The sequence below is a fragment of the Lissotriton helveticus genome, chromosome 8, assembly GCF_964261635.1.
Source record: "Lissotriton helveticus chromosome 8, aLisHel1.1, whole genome shotgun sequence".
NCBI lineage: Eukaryota > Metazoa > Chordata > Amphibia > Caudata > Salamandridae > Lissotriton > Lissotriton helveticus.
The window spans coordinates 1,586,417,139-1,586,435,771 of NC_136069.1; the positions used below are offsets into that span (position 1 = coordinate 1,586,417,139).

General features: G+C 48.8%; 1 protein-coding gene across 2 annotated transcripts in view; it reads right to left on the reverse strand.

Moving 5' to 3' along the window:
- The window catches only part of ATG16L2 (autophagy related 16 like 2), a 586,089-nt gene that overhangs the window by 145,506 nt on the left and 421,950 nt on the right, over window positions 1-18,633 (reverse strand). For both annotated transcript variants that reach the window (XM_078658598.1, XM_078658597.1), the window contains exon 13: window positions 6,832-6,952. In XM_078658598.1, coding sequence (XP_078514724.1) covers window positions 6,832-6,952 — 121 coding nt within the window. The remainder of the gene's footprint in view (window positions 1-6,831; window positions 6,953-18,633) is intronic.

The following is an 18,633-nucleotide window of genomic DNA, read 5'->3' on the forward strand; positions in this document are numbered from 1 at the left end:
TTCTCCTGTTCCTTTGTTTAAACTGCTACCTTCCTTGACTGTGCGATATTAGCGTGCCTCGCTATCCCCTCGGGTGCCCCCACCCGCTCCCCGCTTCCCGCTGCAGCTCCATCGCGGCCCCACCCCCTTTCTTGTTTCTGTTCCCGATTGCCCCCCCCGCTCCCGCCTCCCAGCTGCTCCGCCCTCCCACTTCGCTTCATATGGAGACGACGCAGCGGGTGCGCCGATTGTGCGCCGAAGGCGCGCCAAAGGCAAGCCCGTCTGCACCCATCCGCGCCTGGACCGCGCCCAGCGCCAGGACCCCTGTCCCCCGAGGATGCCAGCCCACATGACGGACTTACGACGCCACCACCCTCCACGCACTCAACGCCGGCCTGAACCCACCTGATACCGAGCCACTCCGAGACGCACCCACGGACCCTTCACCTGCCAAGCCTGCAAGTTCACCTGCCTCCGGACCTGCACCGCACCCAAAAGGCCAGGCACCAGCAACAAACGCCTCAAGTGCATCCTGCTCAACACCCGCTCCATCCACAGGCACGCCGTTGAACTCTGGAACCTGCTCGACACAACATCACCAGACGTCGCCTTCCTCGCGGAAACCTGGATGAACGCCTCCTCAGCGCCTGACATCGCCATAGCCATCCCGGACGGATACAAGATCACCCGGAGGAACCGCGTCAACCAGACGGGAGGAGGCATCGCCATCGTACACAAGAACACAATCCACATCTCGACCAACTCCGACGACACCTTCACCGCCGCCAAACACCTCCACTTCCAGATACACACCGACCCCAAGACGACCCTCAGAGGCACCCTCATCTACAGACCCCCGGGACCACGCACACAATTCAGCGAAGACATCGCTGACTTCATCAGCCCGCACGCCCTCCCCTCCGCTGACTACATCCTCCTAGGAGACCTCAACTTCCACCTGGAGAACAACAAGGACAGCAACACCACCACCCTGCTGGACAACCTCGCCAACCTCGGACTCAAGCAACTAGTGAACACCCCCACCCACTACGCCGGCCACATGCTTGACCCCCTCTTCTCATCTAGCAAGCACATCTCCTTCAGCCACTCCACCGGACTTCATTGGACTGACCACAGCTGCGTCCACTTCAGCTTCAGAAGAACCACGACCCACCACCACCCGCAACAGGTTCCACGCCGGAGCTGGAGCAAGATCACCGCCGAACAGCTCACCGCCTCCCTCAGCCAGAACGCTCCCACCAGCACAACGGACCCCAACGAAGCTGCCAGCAACCTCACACAGTGGCTGACCGCCTGCGCCGATGACCTCGCACCACTAAAGAACCCTCCCAGCAGACTCGGCAGCAAGAAAACCCCCTGGTTCACCAACGAACTCAAGGACTCCAAAAAGAACTGCCGCACCCTCGAGAAAGCCTGGCGCCACGACCAGACCACAGACAACAGGACCGCCCTCAAGCACGCCACCCGCAAGCACCACCAGCTGATCCGCGCCACCAAGAAGACAGCACTCAAAGAACGACTGGACAACAACGCCCACGACAGCAAGGAACTCTTCAGCATCGTCAAGGAGTTCTCCAACCCCAGCGCTGGAAACAATAACATCACTCCCTCGCAAGACCTCTGCGACTCACTCGCCTCGTTCTTCCACCGCAAGATCGCCGACATACACAACAGCTTCGGCGCACAGACCACGCACCCAACCACCTAACCAACGCCTGCCACCACCACCCTATGCAACTGGACCCCGGTCAGCATCGAAGACACCGCCCGCACGATGAACACCATCCACTCCGGATCCCCCACCGACCCCTGCCTACACCACGTCTTCAACAAGGCTGACGCCATCATCCCACCCCATCTCCGGGACATCATCAACACCTCCTTCCACACCGCCACCTTCCCGGAGAGCTGGAAGCACGCCGAGCTCAGCGCCCTCCTGAAAAAACCAACAGCGGACCCCACCGACCTCAAGAACTTCCGCCCCATCTCGCTCCTCCCTTTTCCTGCCAAAGTCATCGAGAAGACTGTCAACAGACAGCTCGCCGCCTTCCTTGAGACGAACAGATCTCTCAACCCCTCGCAGTCCGGATTTCGAGCCAACCACAGCACCGAGACCGCCCTGATCGCAGCCACCGATGACATCAGATCCCTGCTCGACAACGGGGAAACAGCGGCCCTCATCCTCCTGGACCTCTCTGCAGCGTTCGACACTGTCTGCCACCGCACCCTAGCCCAGCGCCTCAGCAACATCGGAATCCAAGAGAAGGCACTGGAGTGGAACATATCGTTCCTCGCCGGAAGAACCCAAAGAGTCCGCCTCCCCCCGTTCAGATCGGAGGCCACCGAAGTCGTCTGCGGCGTACCACAAGGATCATCACTCAGCCCAACCCTCTTCAACATCTACATGAGCCCCCTCGCAGCCATCGCACGCCAGCACAACCTCAACATCATCTCCTACGCCGACGATACTCAGCTGATCCTCTCCCTCACCAATGACCCCGCCACCGCCAGAGCCAGCCTACACGAAGGGATGAAAGACGTCGCCGAGTGGATGAAGAACAGCCGCCTGAAACTGAACTCAGACAAGACAGAAGTCCTCATCCTGGGATCATCGCCCTCCGCCTGGGCACCACCCCCAAGCCAACGGACCACGCACGAAACCTGGGCTTCATCCTGGACTCCTCCCTCACGATGACCAGACAAGTCAACGCCGTCTCCTCATCGTGCTTCATCACCCTGCGCATGCTCCGCAAGATCTTCCGATGGATCCCCACCGAAACCAGGACGACCGTCACCCAGGCACTCGTCACCAGCCGACTGGACTACGGAAACACCCTCTACGCCGGAACCACAGCCAAACTTCAAAAAAGACTCCAACGCATCCAGAACGCCTCCGCACGACTCATCCTAGACATCCCCCGACACAGCCACATCTCACGCCACCTGAGAGACCTGCACTCACTCCCCGTCAGCAAGAGAATCACGTTCAGGCTCCTCACCCACGCACACAAGGCTCTCCACGACCTGGGCCCCAAGTACCTCAACGACCGCCTGACCTTCTACACACCCACCCGCCAGCTACGATCAACCAGCCACGCCCTCGCCGCAGTACCACGCATCCGCAAAGCCACCGCCGGAGGAAGATCCTTCTCCTACCTGGCAGCCAAGACGTGGAACTCCCTCCCCATCCACCTCCGGCTGACCCAAGACCATCTCTCCTTCAGGAAACAGCTCAAGACCTGGCTGTTCGAGCAGTAACGCACCCCTCTCCCCCAGCGCCTTGAGACCCTTCCGGGTGAGTAGCGCGCTATACAAATGCATTGATTGATTGATTGATTGATTGGATGGCCAATAACTGTCTTAATCATAACAGACATAAGACAGAGGTCATGATTGTGGGCAGAGTTCAGTCAGCATGGACTTCGGCATGGTGGCCCACTGTTTTGGGTCCTCTACCTAATCCTAGCAACCAAGCGAGGAATCTAGGGGTATGGATCGATGACAAGCTCACATTCGATTTCCACAATAAACGAGTGGCAGGCACGTGTTTTGGCATGATGAGGGTCCTCAGGAAGACACTGGACTACCTGCCGGTGACAGCAAGGAAGGGCATGATCCATGCACTAATTACATCTAGGCTAGACTATGGCAACGTCCTATATCTGGAAGCCAGTGCCAGATGCCTACAGAGTCTGCAGCGCGTGCAAAACGCGGCGGCATGTTTGACTCTGATGCTGCCCAAGAGAGCCGCCTCCAAGAAAGCTTTGAGAACACTGCACTGGCTGCCAATTAGAGAACGCGCAGTTTTTAAGGCACTCTGCGTTAGCTATCGCATTATGCAAAAGAAAGGACCCTCTTACCTGCATAACCTGCTCACGCCATACCACCCATCACGTCAATTAAGATCTAGCGGGACAGGGATGGTGCTGGCGCCTAAGTTCAGGAGAGTCAGAATGGGCGGACACTCCTTTCGTGTATTGGCCGCTCAGCACTGGAACAAATTGACTCTAGGACTCCGGCTGGAGAAATCAGAGTCCAAGTTCCGCAAAGAGCTGAAAACCCACCTGTTCCCTAAACAGCAGGGCTTTGCTCTACTAGGGTATGTCCGAGGGGCAGTATCTTTGGTTAACTGTTTTTACGGAGCAGTCCATAGCGCGGGGACACACGAGTACAGTGTAACCAGGCGCTTTATAAACTTATAAACTAAACTAAACTAAACATACGTACGTACTGAGATCATCTTTACTCTATATTACCTGGTCCTGAATAATATCAAGATCATTCTGATTATTCTCTGATTGGAACCCCCTCATGCCTCGCACAGCATTAATCCCTTGCTATTTTCGATTATTTTTAGTCGCCTAATATCTTGTGTCTGTATGAATATCTCGCTGTTCCGGCGGTGGATATTGCCGGCGTAACCGTGCCCGACCCATGATGGACGACCGTCTTCGAGGACGGGTCCTTGGGCACCTTCTGCGGCGCTGTCGACTCAACAGCCTTCTTCGACCTCGGAGGGCCGGAGGGCGACGGAGTCGATGGGGGAGCAGGTTTTGTGATTTTTGATGGGACGTCGGCCATTTTAGGTGTTGTCGAAGCCGTAGGTTTCGGTTTCGTTTTCGATGGGACGTCGGCCATCTTAGGTGTGGTCGATTCCGAAGGTTTCAGTTTCGATACGCGCAATGGCGTCTCCGCTGTTGTGTCCGTGGCCGTGCCAGAAGGCGGGGCTGGGGATAGCGGTGCAGGGTCGTGGGTAAGGCCGAGTGGCGATCCCGTGACCTGAGCCTGAATCATGTAACTTTCGGGGCATAGCTCTTCCTCCGAGCTATCTTCCGCGGCCCCATAAACTTCTTCGTCGTCCCCTACCTCCTCGACGTATTCAAGGTCTTGGCCCAGTCCTTCAACGTCTTCCTCGGGATCGGCCTCGACCTCCGTCGACGGTGGTGAAATCTGAAGATGATGGCTGCGGCCTTCTTCTGCGGGGTCGTCGAATATGTCGTCGGGTGCCGGAGCTGCTCGCCGGGCCTCGAGGCGCGCCGCGCGCCGAAGCTTGAGCGTTTTCTTGGACCTGAATTTTGAGCAGGTCATGCAGTTGTCCTCGTTGTGGTCCGACGAGAGGCATTTGTTACAGACTGGATGCACGTCGATATGTGGGTACTTGGACCCACAGACGGGGCAGAACTTGAACGGACTCCGTTCCATGGTAAGATCGTCGGGGTCTTGCTGCGACGAGAGGGCCTCGATGTCCGAAGAGTTACTCGACTCCGCAGAATTCCGACTCGAAGAGTGGGATGATGCTCAAGACCGCACGCTAACAATACCGACGCAGGTAACGAAGGCCTTTTGGCCTTAAGAAGTACGTTTTTTCGATTCCGACAAGGAGACGTCGAAATCACATCCGAACCCAATGGCGGAAAAAAACAATCTGGGGATGGAGTCGATGCCCATGCGCACTGTAGTCCAGGGGAGGAGCCACCTATCTCGTGATACTTCGAAGACTCTTCCAGGACAACAATGTGCAATCATCCGGACCCAACACTAGGCGGCGATCTATGCAATAGATATGAATTTAGCAGCCCACATGCCTCGAACACAGCCTTACCCGCCGTCGACGATGGGGTTGTCGTCGTCGATGATGATAATGACGACAACACCGTCGTCGTCGAGACTGTCGTCGTCGACGTAGATACATAAGCAGGAGATACTGCTTTCTTCATCACTGATGATGTCGTCGACGATGCCGTCGTCGTAGACGGTGCAGGCTTATTAAAGGTGTGAACCTCCTTTTCTGAAGCTGTTTTTGCCTTGACCTCTGAAGATTTTTTATTTTTAGCTGCCTTCTTTTGAGAAGTATCCGAGGGGCCAGGAGAAGCTACCCTAGGTCTTTTGAGAGATAATTTTAAGGATATTGAAGAACCCTCACTTCCCTCAGAGGAATCCAGATTGTCTCTATCCTTAAGGCTTTGGAGCCAGATCAAAAGGCGTCCCTCTCGGTCTTTTAGAGACTTAGTAGAAAAGGTTCGACATACCTTGCAGTCCTTAGCCACATGATCTGGGTATAGACAGTACAGGCAGTCCTTATATTGGTCATCAATGTGTAACCTCTTTTTTCCACAAGAGCTACAAGCTCTGAAGAGACCCTTCTTTGGAGCATCAGCCATAGTAAATAGCTTTCCTTGAGGAGAAAACAGGAAACAATATCCTAAAAACTGTAGAAAAAGCTGTAAAGCAACAAACCTGAGCAGAGCTCATTGGAGACTCCCTTAGCACAACGTGCGGTAGAAAATCTGAGGGACTGAGGGTCCTGCCAGGAAGGTTCTAGAGGGAGCTGACAGCTGATTCGCTCTTTTCTAGAGTTTGGTTCTTTTTACAAAAGGACCTAGATATCTTACAAAAGTGAGGCCTTATAGCCTACTATTCTCTATATGTCTATGGGACATTACTTATTTATGTACCGGGGACTCCCATCTCGACGACGGGGAATGATTCAGGCATGTGAATCTATGAAAGACACCTATAATACTGGATAACGCTGTCTAATGTACACCAGAGATGTGTTTTCAGGCCTTCCTCAGTGATTGATGACCACCATGTTCTTGAGCAGCCTTTGACATGTTCAATGCCTGACATCTAACAAGATGTATTTCTTACATTAGACAGTACATTTAGTAACACAATACATCAGCATCCGTTTAAAAAAAACCTTAGGCTAGGTACACATTTACTTTTGTCATCTCATGTTTTAAACACATATACATTTTACCAGATAAAAAATTGTGATCTAAAATAAAACTTTAAAGGCAACTAATGCAGAAAGGTAAAACTACTTACAATCGCCTTTGGTCAGGTCCCATACCTTCACCGTCCTGTCCCAACTACACGTCACGGCTCGATGGAGAATCGACATGAACTTTGCCGCTGTGACTTTCCTCTCGTGTCCCGTGAGAGAGACCTACACAGTAACACAATCTGACATGTATTAAAGTCTCAACAGAGGGAGCTTTCCTAGAGCAGATAAAAACATTGCTATGACATGTCTATTTGTACAAAGGAGAGGTCTTGACAAGACAGGAAGCAGAGCAGCGCCTTATAACTATCTTCACTCTCAAGTTTAAGACTCTTTGGATTATTATTTTTATTTACTGAAGTCTGGCAGCTTTTTTCAAAGGTGTGTTGTACACAGCATCAGTAAGGTATTTCCCAACACTTGCAGCAGCGTGGTTGGGAAAAAATGGGTTGGTGAAGATATGATGGATAACAAAACAAGGATATAGCCAATTCATTACACATATTTATTGATAACATTATACTATAAACTTCGTTTGCAGAATCAACTGCACGTGTGAATCAAGGTGCGGTAGTGGATGGTGGACCAAGATGGTCATGGTTTATATGTTACTGGCTGAAAATGCTGCTACAGTAAATTTGCACATACATTTACTGTCATGTGTTACGAAATATGCAGCAGTTCTGTGGGATAACTCATCAAGCTCCACCTCTAAGTCTGGAACCCATGGACAAAATACTTGTGATAGGAATGTGAAAAGAAATTTATGGAGGACATAAGTCCGTTTTAATGTGTAAGGATCCAATTTTGTTATCTAGAGCGTGATAACAGTGAAATTACCGCTGCTGATGAGACACAAAGTAATTGCCATTGTATGTAGGTGCTAACTGGATTTCCAGCACACCATACTTCCACATACAGCAGTGTATGCACCACCAACGCACACCTTGACCCTTGAGGAAATAATACTTTGACTCTTTCATGCTCAGTTTGTGCATGTGTTTATTTTGTCAACAAGGTACTGATGAACTGCCTTCAATCTGGTGGTATATTCCGGCCTACTGTGAGGTTCAGTTGTGAGCTCCACGTTTGGACCGGCGACATCTGCCCTTTTAGACAGAGGCAGCTGGGCTATGGAGTGGAACCCACCCACTTTCCTGCATCAAAGACACACACAGTTTCTAATTACTATTATAATGTAATATTAGTAATTAAAACATTAGAGAAGCCTGGCTGGCTGGCATTTTCTAACCTTATCTTGATTGAGAGTCAGACAGCCGGGCACTTTCCACTGGCACATGGGCTAGTGCACAAGTTCCATCCTTTGTAACCGTGCTGTCTTAGGTGTGGGAGCGGTGTGGAGCAGTGGCCAGAGCAGCTTACTCCGGAGCGCAGTGACTGCGGTTTGATCTCTGGCAGCAGCTCAGCTCAGCATCATGTGACTCTGGGCAATAGCTCACTTAATCTCCCTGACGGCCCCAAGCACCTTGAAACTCTTGAGGGATGATATCTTCGCACTTTACAAATACGAATTACAAACCAGTGCTTACCTTAATCCAGTCCTGGCCTGCCATTCTTCAGGACTTCCTCACCACACTCCTAGGTGACACACAAGTGTCACTTTTTAATGTACCTCAGGCGCTTTATCTAACAGCTGGGGGCTCTAACAATCCTCTAGGTTGCCTATGCAGGAAGCCTGGGGTGGAACAGTCTGTAAATATGTGACCTTGTAGTATGGATGGTGGGTACATTGTTGACATTGCTAAGTTAGCATGAGCTTTGCTGCCATTAGGCTGCTTTTGCACACAACACCACATGCCTTTATTTTGCAAGACTTCATTTGTGCCCTTTTTCACATGAGAGCTGTCTGCTTTTCGCGTTCTCTGCTGTGCTAAATCACTAGGACCTGGGTAGGATGCGGTACATGTGACAATTGGCCCTAGTGGACAGACTAATAAACATGCATTCTTTAAATACACCTGTAAAAATAATTCACAATTTTAAAAGTGAAAAATAAACACATTTATTCACGGATATCTCTTGCCTAGTCAGAAAATATCATAAATACAAGATTTCACAAATTCTAACATTTGTCTTCAAGAAGTGCCCCGGGAGGAAGGGTAAGGTAAGTGTAACATTGTGTTGCGGTGAAGGTAAGTGGAAAAAGGAGGGAGGGCAGTAAACAATAGAAACATCAAAATCAAGTGAGAGTGCCAATCCAGCCTTAAGCATGGGCAATCTGTTTAGAACACCATATTACATGGGCACATAGAAATCTTAATACTGTTGTCCATGATGGTGAAGAGGGTAAGTAGCTGTTGACGTTTCGACCCTGGGGGGTAAATGTAGATCCTTGTGGTTCTTACATTAGGGTCTTCAACAGGACAAAGGGTGGGGCACCTACGATAAAGGGGCCACTATTAGCTAAACATGTGATACAAAGTGAAATGAATTATAGGTCAAATGGTACAAAAGGCTAAATTACCCCACAGCCACCAAGGGAAGACGGTGGTAAGTAGAATGGCCCCGGAGGCTCCAACTGCAAAAGGGGACCTTTAGTGGTATCTGAAAATACATGTGGGAAAAAATAATTAAATAAGATCTAACGCGCTGATTATTTGCGGCTGAAAGTACAGGAAAATGCGTAAATGGCCCCAAGAAATAGTGACAGATCAATTACTTATAATTACTCAAGGCTTCTAAACATGGGATCGGTACTTTCAAGATTCCCAAATTGCTAAAAATAACCAAGAGAGACAACCGGTGGTTTAGAATCCACTACTCAGCATATGGGAAAAATAATAAATAAAATAATAAGATCTAGCGTGCACATGAATTGTGGCTGAAAGAACAAGCAACTACGTAAATGTCACCAAGGAATAGTGAAAGATCACCCACTTGTGATTATTCAAGGTTGTTGAACATGGGATCGAGACTTTCAAGATTCCCAAGTTGCTAAAAATCAGGAAAGACAACCGGTAGTTTAAGATCCACTCACCAACTGAATATGGACATGAATAACAAATAGACAACTCCCCCGAGGTGTCGGAGGGTTGAACATACCTTCAAAAAAAGAGGAAGTGGCTTACATCCATTTGCAGCAGTTCAAGACGGAGCACTGAGGCAGCCGCCTAATAAAGGGAAGCTGGAAACATACACACGGTACGCTCCGACCGGCAGCAGCTGAAGGCTGCTACCCGGGATCTACGTTATCGATGAGAAACGTCACCCGTCAGTGGGAAAATCGTGATTGACCAAACACATGGTCCGCTCTCACAATGAGTCTATAAAAGCATGTCTCCCCTGTTCGTATAAGGAGGCTAATCCGTAATGACATCAGTGTTCTGATGAACGGGTTGCTGAGAAATATTTATTCGAATTCCTATGTGCCAATGTAATATGGTGTTCTGAACAGATTGGCCATGCTATAGGCCGGACTGGCAATCTCGACTTGATTTTGATGTTTATATTGTTTACTGCCGCGGGCCTTAGGGTTTCCTAGGTTTCTTTTGGTCGGCGACCTAAATATTCATATGGATGTTCCTGACTCGCCTGATGCCCGCAGGCTTGGTCAAATTCTCGAGCTCGCTCAGCTTAAACAATGGGTGACCGCTCCGACGCATACGGGTGGTCATCTGTTCGACCTGGTGTGCTCCAATTTCCCCATTCAGTCCGTGGTCATTGAAAAAACAACATGGTCCGACCATGATCTGGTCAGGTTTATGTGGGAGATGGAGGAGCCTAGTCCTCCACCTTCTATATGTCATTCCCAAAAAATTAACCTGCCTGTGTTTAGACAGGCTCTGTCTAAAACTCGCCCAAAATCTAAGATGATTTTGGACGATGCGGTCGGTGAGTTTAACGAGTGGGTACGGCAGGCGGCTGCTGTCTCCACTAAGCAAACCACGCTGACCAGAGCCAGACGCTCTCCTTCTCAACCCTGGTTCTCCCCTGAATTGAGGAAAATGAAACTGGGGTGCAAAAAACTTGAACGAGCGTGGAGACGTGCATATAGCTCTGAGGCTAAATCCGCCCTACGGTTTGCTCAAAAAGATTATTATGCAGCCATCAAGGTAGCTAAGGGGAACTACTATGCAGGGCGAATTGCCAAGGCAGATAACAACAGCAGGGAGATCTTTGCTGTTGTTAAAAGCTTTGTGTCACCTGTCGCTGAGGCTGTTTCCCTTCTGCCCTCGGCGCAATGGTGCGAAGAGCTGTCCACCTTTTTTTCTACTAAAATAGCAAGGATTCAGCAGGGCCTTTTAGCGGCTCTCCCCAACGACAGCTCTGCAGCTGGCCTGTGTCCCTCTTTCTGCCCATGCTCTGGACAGCAACTTATGAACTTTGCGCTGATTGCGGAGGGTGCTGTTCTCCCCCTTCTCCAGTCCCTAAAATCCGGCTCTCCAGCCGATCCGTGTCCAGCCCGGGTGCTTTTGGAAGTGGCGGATATAGTCTGCGCTGAGATCACGCAGATAGTGAACCTCTCCCTGGTTGCGGGCGAGGTTCCTTCTGTCTGGAAACAGGCCAAACTTCTGCCACTCTTGAAGAAACCAGGACTGGATGCGGCGGCTCCTGGGAATTATCGTCCTATATCCCTTCTACCGGCACTTACGAAAATTTGTGAGAAGGTAGTATTTCAACAATTGGAGAGTTTTGTTGAAACCTCCAACGCCCTCCACCCCGCCCAATCGGGCTTCAGGGCTGCTTACAGCACCGAGACAGCCCTGTTGGAGATGACCGAGGCAATTCGGGACTGTTTAGACGGAGGTGGCAGAGCGGTCCTAATTTTATTGGACCTCTCTGCCGCGTTCGATACCGTCCCACATGAGCTCCTTCTCGGCCGGCTGTCTGCCTTAGGCATTGGGGGGGTTGTTCTAGACTGGCTGTCCTCTTTTCTATCTGATAGGACCCAGCAGGTCTGGATGCCTCCCCACGCCTCTGAGCCCAAACCTCTGCTCACAGGGGTCCCGCAGGGGTCAACTCTTAGCCCCTTACTGTTCAATGTTTACATCACCCCCCTGGTTTATCTTGCGGAACAGTTTGGGGCTAAGATCATAGGGTATGCAGATGATACCCAACTGCTGTTCACTTGGCCTGATGCCGATTTGGATACATCTACAGTCCACCTGTGTTTGTCCTCTGTATTTCGCTGGTTAACGCAGGCCCAGCTGAAATGCAACGAGGACAAATCGGAGGTGCTTTTTTATGGCTCTTTTCCCCCCTCGTTTAGGAGATCATTGTGGCCTTCTAACATTCCTGGCCCGAAAGAGATGGGGAGACCTGCCAAAAATCTTGGCATCTGGTTCACAGAGGACCTTAGGTTCGAGTACCATATTAAAAAGCTTACAGGCACCTGCTTTGCCACTCTGAGAATGCTCCGCAAATTCTTCCCCTTGCTCCCTAGGGATGCTAGGGAGTCGGTTGCTCGGGCGCTCATATTGGCTAGGTTGGATTATGCGAATGCACTGTTTAGTGGCATTCCAGCTTATCTGGTGCGGCGCCTGCAAATTATTCAGAATGCGGCTGTCCGTCTATTATTTAACATCCCTAGATGGAAGAGCGTTCGCGCGGAGATGCGCACGCTCCACTGGCTTCCTGTGGTACAGCGTATTTTGTTTAAATCTCTGGTGCTTGCGTTTCGTGCAACTCATGATCAAGGCCCCCTGTATCTGAGAAAGAGATTTACTAATTATGTCCCTGCACGTACCCTGAGATCTTCCACTCTGTTTAAATTGTCCCTTCCACGCTTCAAACGTGCTAGACTTGGTGGCCAGTCGATTTCTGTGATTGTGGCCCGGGCCTGGAACGCTCTCCCTTTCCATCTGCGTTCCATGCCTACAGTGGCTGCATTCAAAAAACACCTGAAAACTCACCTTTTCAAGAGTACAATCTAATGTGTTTTTTTTTTCTGTGTTCTGCTGTCTGCTTTTCCCTCTTTCGCGCCAGGATACTCCCCAGTAACGGAGCGCGCTATAAAATGGTTTAATACTAATACTAATACTATCCTTTTTCCACTTACCTTCACCTCAACACAATGTTACACTTACCTTACCCTTCCTCCCGGGGCACCTTCTTAAAGACAAATGTTTGAATTTGTGAAAACTTGAATTCATGATATTTTCTGACTAGGCAAGAGAAATTCATGTCTGTCCTTTGAAAACAGTGAATTATTTTTACAGGTGTATCTAAAGAATGCATGTTTATTAGTCTGTCCACTAGGGCCAATTGCCACATGTACCGCGCTATGAGGTTTAGTCTGCACACGATGTACAAGGTTGATCAACAATGCCCCTAGTTATTTTATGCTGGTCAGTCCCTCGCACCTAGACATAACATGACACACAGCTGCACTACTGAAAATTGTATGCTTTAATATTGCAAGCTAAGCATTTTGTGCAGGAACTTGGAAAGAAACCTTTCCACAAAAGAGCTGTGCTTGTCCTGAGATGTAAACCTTTCATCTAGGCCTTGAGGTATGGGGTCTGCTGACAAAGCCCAGAGGTCTTCTTTTTTTATAATAAACTCTATCTTAGCATGGGGAGGGTGGTTAGGCACTGTAGCCCTTTTCCACTGTCTTTATAAAATGATATCCCCGTTTGTATTCTATGGAATTGTGACAATGCTGACAATATTATTTGTATGCATTTTGCTGCTAATAATGGCACATGTACTGTACCATAGAGCGCGTTAGTTAAAATAAACATTTTAAACTATACCGTGACTCTGAATACTCTTATTGTGGACAAGTATGAGCAAGCGAGCGAAAGAGTTGTCATGTTCCTGCGATTCCTGAGAGAGTCTGGAGTGTTGTGTTCTGGGTTGTCTAATCATTGGTAGCTTCGCTGTTAGTCGGAGAACGAATGAGACACTATTGCTAGTCGGTTTTTAGGATTTTGAGCACCGAGGGGATAGGTTGGTACACTACTAACTACCGAGGTCCTGGTTTCCTTCGCATAGTTCTGTATATGAGCAACATGGTGCCACCACTGTTTGGTCTGGTTCTTATCTATGAGACGCTCGAGTAGTGCTTGTGCTTGTCTCCGGAGACAGCTGTGACGGTGTAACCTCCTATAGTGATGTTTTTATAGGTTCTTTCAAGCTTGAAGGTTTACAAAGGTTTTTCTCTTTCTTCTTAACCCATTATTGCGCTGCCGCGCTATAAGTTGTTATTCTCTGTTTTCCGTGATGGCAGTTAATATTCCGCCTCACAGTCGCGCAGCTCTCATCGCTTATTTGACTCAGCTTGGGGTTCCTGTTGCTGGAGTTGCACTGATTTTTGTAGTAGACGTGGATGCAGCATACCGCTTCGAAGTGTTTTATTCTTGGGTCACATTTCCAGCGGTGGATGGAGAAGATAATCTGTTTCATGAATACACTGCCACAGCCCTTTCTAATGCTTATCAGCCCTCTCGGGCTCTGGAATTCCGCTTACAGCTTAGCAACACCTAATTTAGTTTAATGGCGCCCTTCCTCACTCAATAACGCCAGTCCGTTTAGGCCCTTTATGGCTGGCCCTTTTTGGCTGGGTATACCCCTCACCCGCGTCGGCTGACAACAGCGACGCTTGCAGAACTCCGCGTGTTACATAATTCTTTAATACGCGTGCAAAGAACTGTTATACAGTTCATGACGCTCAACTTCCAGGTGGGAAAATCTGGCGTTGCTGTGCAACTTGCTGGACCTGGTGGTGTAAACATCAGTCCAGTCATGGTTAATTCAGTAATGGGCAAGCGCCCGCGAAATAAGGATGATTTACCTTATTGGCTTGCTGAAAAATGATGACAATTTGAGGCTGTCTTTCCAAATACCAGTCCTGTTTGCTTAAAGATTTACTTCCTAAGGTGGCTGATTGTAACACCTGGGGTAGGGTGTTTGCAGCCGTGTATTTGAAGTGTTTCGGCACTCCCTCAATGACTGTACTCCCCTCCGTGATTAAACGTGTTCAAGAGGAACAAAGTGCAGAAGCAGCTTTTGAGCTAGGAATGCAACTGGTGGGGCTGTTCGACGTGGTTGCTGATATGATCCTTGCCAATTTCAAGGGCGATGCAGTAAGCTTTCTAGAGGCAAACCGCTTGGAGGCGGTGCCTGATGCAGACAAACCACACAAATTACCAAAGATTATTGCAAGGGCTTATAAAACCATAGGCCGCAATAGTTTGGGAGTTAAACCTTTTACTCAAACGCAAACTCAATCTCAAACACAACAAAAAGCTCAGTCTGATAAAGACGGGTGTCCAGTCTTTCCTAAAAGGAACTGGAAAAATAAAAAAACAGGGGCAGCAACAACATAAGCAATGTTCGTGTGCAAGTTCACCGACACCTGACTCTTCTGAGTATACATATGACTTGCGCAACCGTGCGAAAATTAAGACTCCTTATAGATTTCAAGTCCCTGATCAATGTTCTCCTCGTTCTTCACAGGATGCATCTGGCTCTCAAGTCGGTGGTGGGGATCTCCAGGATTGTGGCAAGAGTCAACCTGCGGCACAGGGACGTGATCAGTCTCGTCAGTTTGACGGTAAAGGAAAACAAGATGATCAACCTTGTTTTCGACCTCCCTTTCAAAAGAAAAAGTTGCCGCTTCAACAGCGAGATATGCCTCAGACGGTGAGATCATGACTACTGGATTGGACTCGGGTGGTGACTCTGCTCGACAGCGCAGCAGAAGTTACGATAGTGCGGGAGGCATTGCGTCCTTGTCTGGAGGCGACAGCAACAGAAACTTATATTACAGTAGAGACAGCTGACACCCGAGTTGCCCCCCCTGATAGACTGTACAATATAGTTCTTCAAATTGAAGGTGACATTGAGCGTGATATCACAGGGATTTTTTGGGAGAATCCGTCCTCTTCTTATGACATTTTGTTGGTGGAGGCGGATTGGCCCCCACCATTTGTTCTGGCCGCATCACGGGGGGAGGATGTGATACTTCTGAGTTTTTCGCGTTATGTCCCCAAGGAGCATGCAGAGGCTTTTGCAGCTGAGTGGGCTCTGGCAGTGTACCGTAATCAAGTAGGCTGGGATAAAGATTCTCCGCCACATGAGATTCCATTGCGGTCTATGTCACAAGCTCAACCCCAATATCCCATCCGGCAGGACGCTAAAGGTTAGACAGTCTTGTTCGTAAAAAATATAAAACGACACTTGACATTTCCAATGGCTTCTACAACCATAACCTGTCCCCTGAATGCAGTCAATGCACCGCATTCACGGCCGGTGGAAAACAGAAAAAATATTGACGTTTACCTATGAGGTATAAGTATAGCCCCGGGGTTTTCGCCGTCTCTTTATTAGACAGCATTAACCCTGATGCATACTAGTACGTTGACGATATTTATGTGACGGACGTCAAACTTTGACCGCATCTATGCCGTGTAGATGTATCATTCTCATGTTTGCGGACTAGGGGTACAAATTTTATTTTGCTAAATCTCACAACGCTTGCTATGCGGTGCTCTTTTTGGGCTATGAGCTCAATAATGAAGGTAGGGGCTTGGCACCCCATTTTTTTGAGAAATGTGCAAGTCTGCGCTCTCCAACTACTCTGAAAAAACTTCAGTCTTTGCTGGGATTTTTGAATTTCGGGTGGACTTACATTCCTGATTATGCCCAGCGTATCAAGCCTCTTTATGCTTTGATACAACCAACATTTTCTAAATCCAGCTGGGTTGCGGAACATTCTTCTATTCTGCAATCTTTGCAGGCTGATCTACTTAAATTCAAGTACTTGTTGACATGTGACAACCACACAAACCTGGTGATACGAATCGTGCCAGGCGCAGTGGGTTTCACTTACTTACCGTACAATGAAGGCCACACAGTTCCTATTGCATACAAATCACATTTGTACACTTCAGACGAAATGCGATTTTCCACTTTTGAAATTTTTTTAACAGCTGTGCAGATGGCAGTCCGGAAGGAACGCGCACTGGCGCAGGGGAAACACATTTTTGTGGCTACTCTTTACCCAGCCTTAGAAGCAGTGACAAAGGCGAGGGTACCAATCTCTAAAGCATTACATCCCCATTAGAACAATGGGCTACTTCTTTGACGTCTCCTGATGTCACATTTATCTTTGACCCCTCTCTTCAGACACAGGAGTTCTTGCAGTATGAACAATTCCACCTCCTCTGTCTTTGCTCCCTTTGGAGGAGTATACTTGTATTATCTACACCATTGGCTCGGCACAACCAGCCATGGGTTCTAAAAACGCTTATTCAGCAGCTTGTGCTATTGTGGCTGGTACAATGGTGAACGGAGAATTCAAGCCTAACATAGTGCATACACAGGCGCTAGGAGACTGCACTGCCCAATTGGCTGAGCTGCGAGCTCTTGTTCTTGGTCTCAAGTTTGCAGATCCAAATGCAACTACTTTCATTGTGTGTGATTCTTATTACTGTGTTCAGTCTTTCAATGACAACTTATTCTTTTGGTCTCAAAATGATTTTCAAGATTCTAAAGGCAGTGCGATTAAGCATAAAATGCTTTGGGTTTGAGTGGCAGATCTTACACAATGTCTGCCCCTCATAAATGTCATGCATACTCTTGGCCATCAACGTGTGGGAGCACACGCTTTCGGTAATTCTTTGGCTGATGAAGCAGCCACATCTGCAGTAGCCACATGTTCCGTAGCGGCCGGTACAAGGTCCATGACTAAGATTGATAATGAGATTTTGGCAGCGATAGCTGCCACAACCAAAGGCACTAATTACCCACAGGGTTACCCTTCAAAGTATTCTTATCAGTTAACTCCCAAACAAGTTAACTTTGCAAGAATACCTGGCGTTGGAGATCAGCTGATTTCCAACGTGAACCACAGATATTCTTTGATCAAAGCCGCACACGAAGGCTTGGCTTCGGTCCATGCCGGCGTGTCTGCGACAGTTTCTATCTTGCAGCAACGTTATTGGTGGCGTGGTTTATATAAATAAACATTTCATTATGTACTTTCTTGTGACATCTGTCAGCAAAGTAAGCCTTCTACGGTGATACGTCCACCACCAACACAGCTATGCATTTCAAATAGGCCTTTTGGTTGTGTTTATCTTGATCACTGCGGTACATTTTCTTCAGATACTGCATATAAATACATTTTAGTTGTGGTTGATTCGTGCACTAGATTCCTTCGGGTATGGCAACAATGCAGTGCTGACGCTCGAAATGTCAGAGATTTTCGCGTCTTTGTAGGGATTTTTGCCTGTGGCACCTTCCATTCTGACCAAGGTCCAGCGTTCGCCTCCAAGGCGTACAAGGATGCGATGAAGTCTATGGGGGGGCTGGTGCAGTTTTCGTCTCCATACAGGCCTTAGGGCAATTCAGTTGGGGAGCGGATGAACCGTGACTTAAAGCAATCTTTGACAGCTAGAGCATTAGGTACTGGCAGGGACTGGCCAGCCCATGTGCACTAAATAATCTCCCCAGAAGACCTCTGGGTGGGCGGACCCCATATAAGAAGGTCTTTGGCATCAAAATGTTTGGCTAGACCTTGATGGTCTAGACGTTGCGGCGGCTGACACAACCTTTGACATAGATGTATATGTATATGTGCAGAGTGCCCACAACACCTGACATCATCAGAGCCACGAGCTCTGATGACTCTGTGACAGCCGGTAGTAATCATATACACTGTAAAAGCTTTAGATGTGCATGCACAGGGTATCAGTTTAAACAAATATCTTGAATTGACCTTTTTCCTTGCTCCTGCTGTGTCGCTCATTCGGGTGGATCTGCAGAGAGGACACAACAAAGGTTGGGAGAAATGGCCCTGTAGAAGAGACTGCTTGTGCCTCATGTTCCATCTCAGGTAAGCTGGGTTCGCATTGCTCTGTAATCAGGGCCAGTACCCC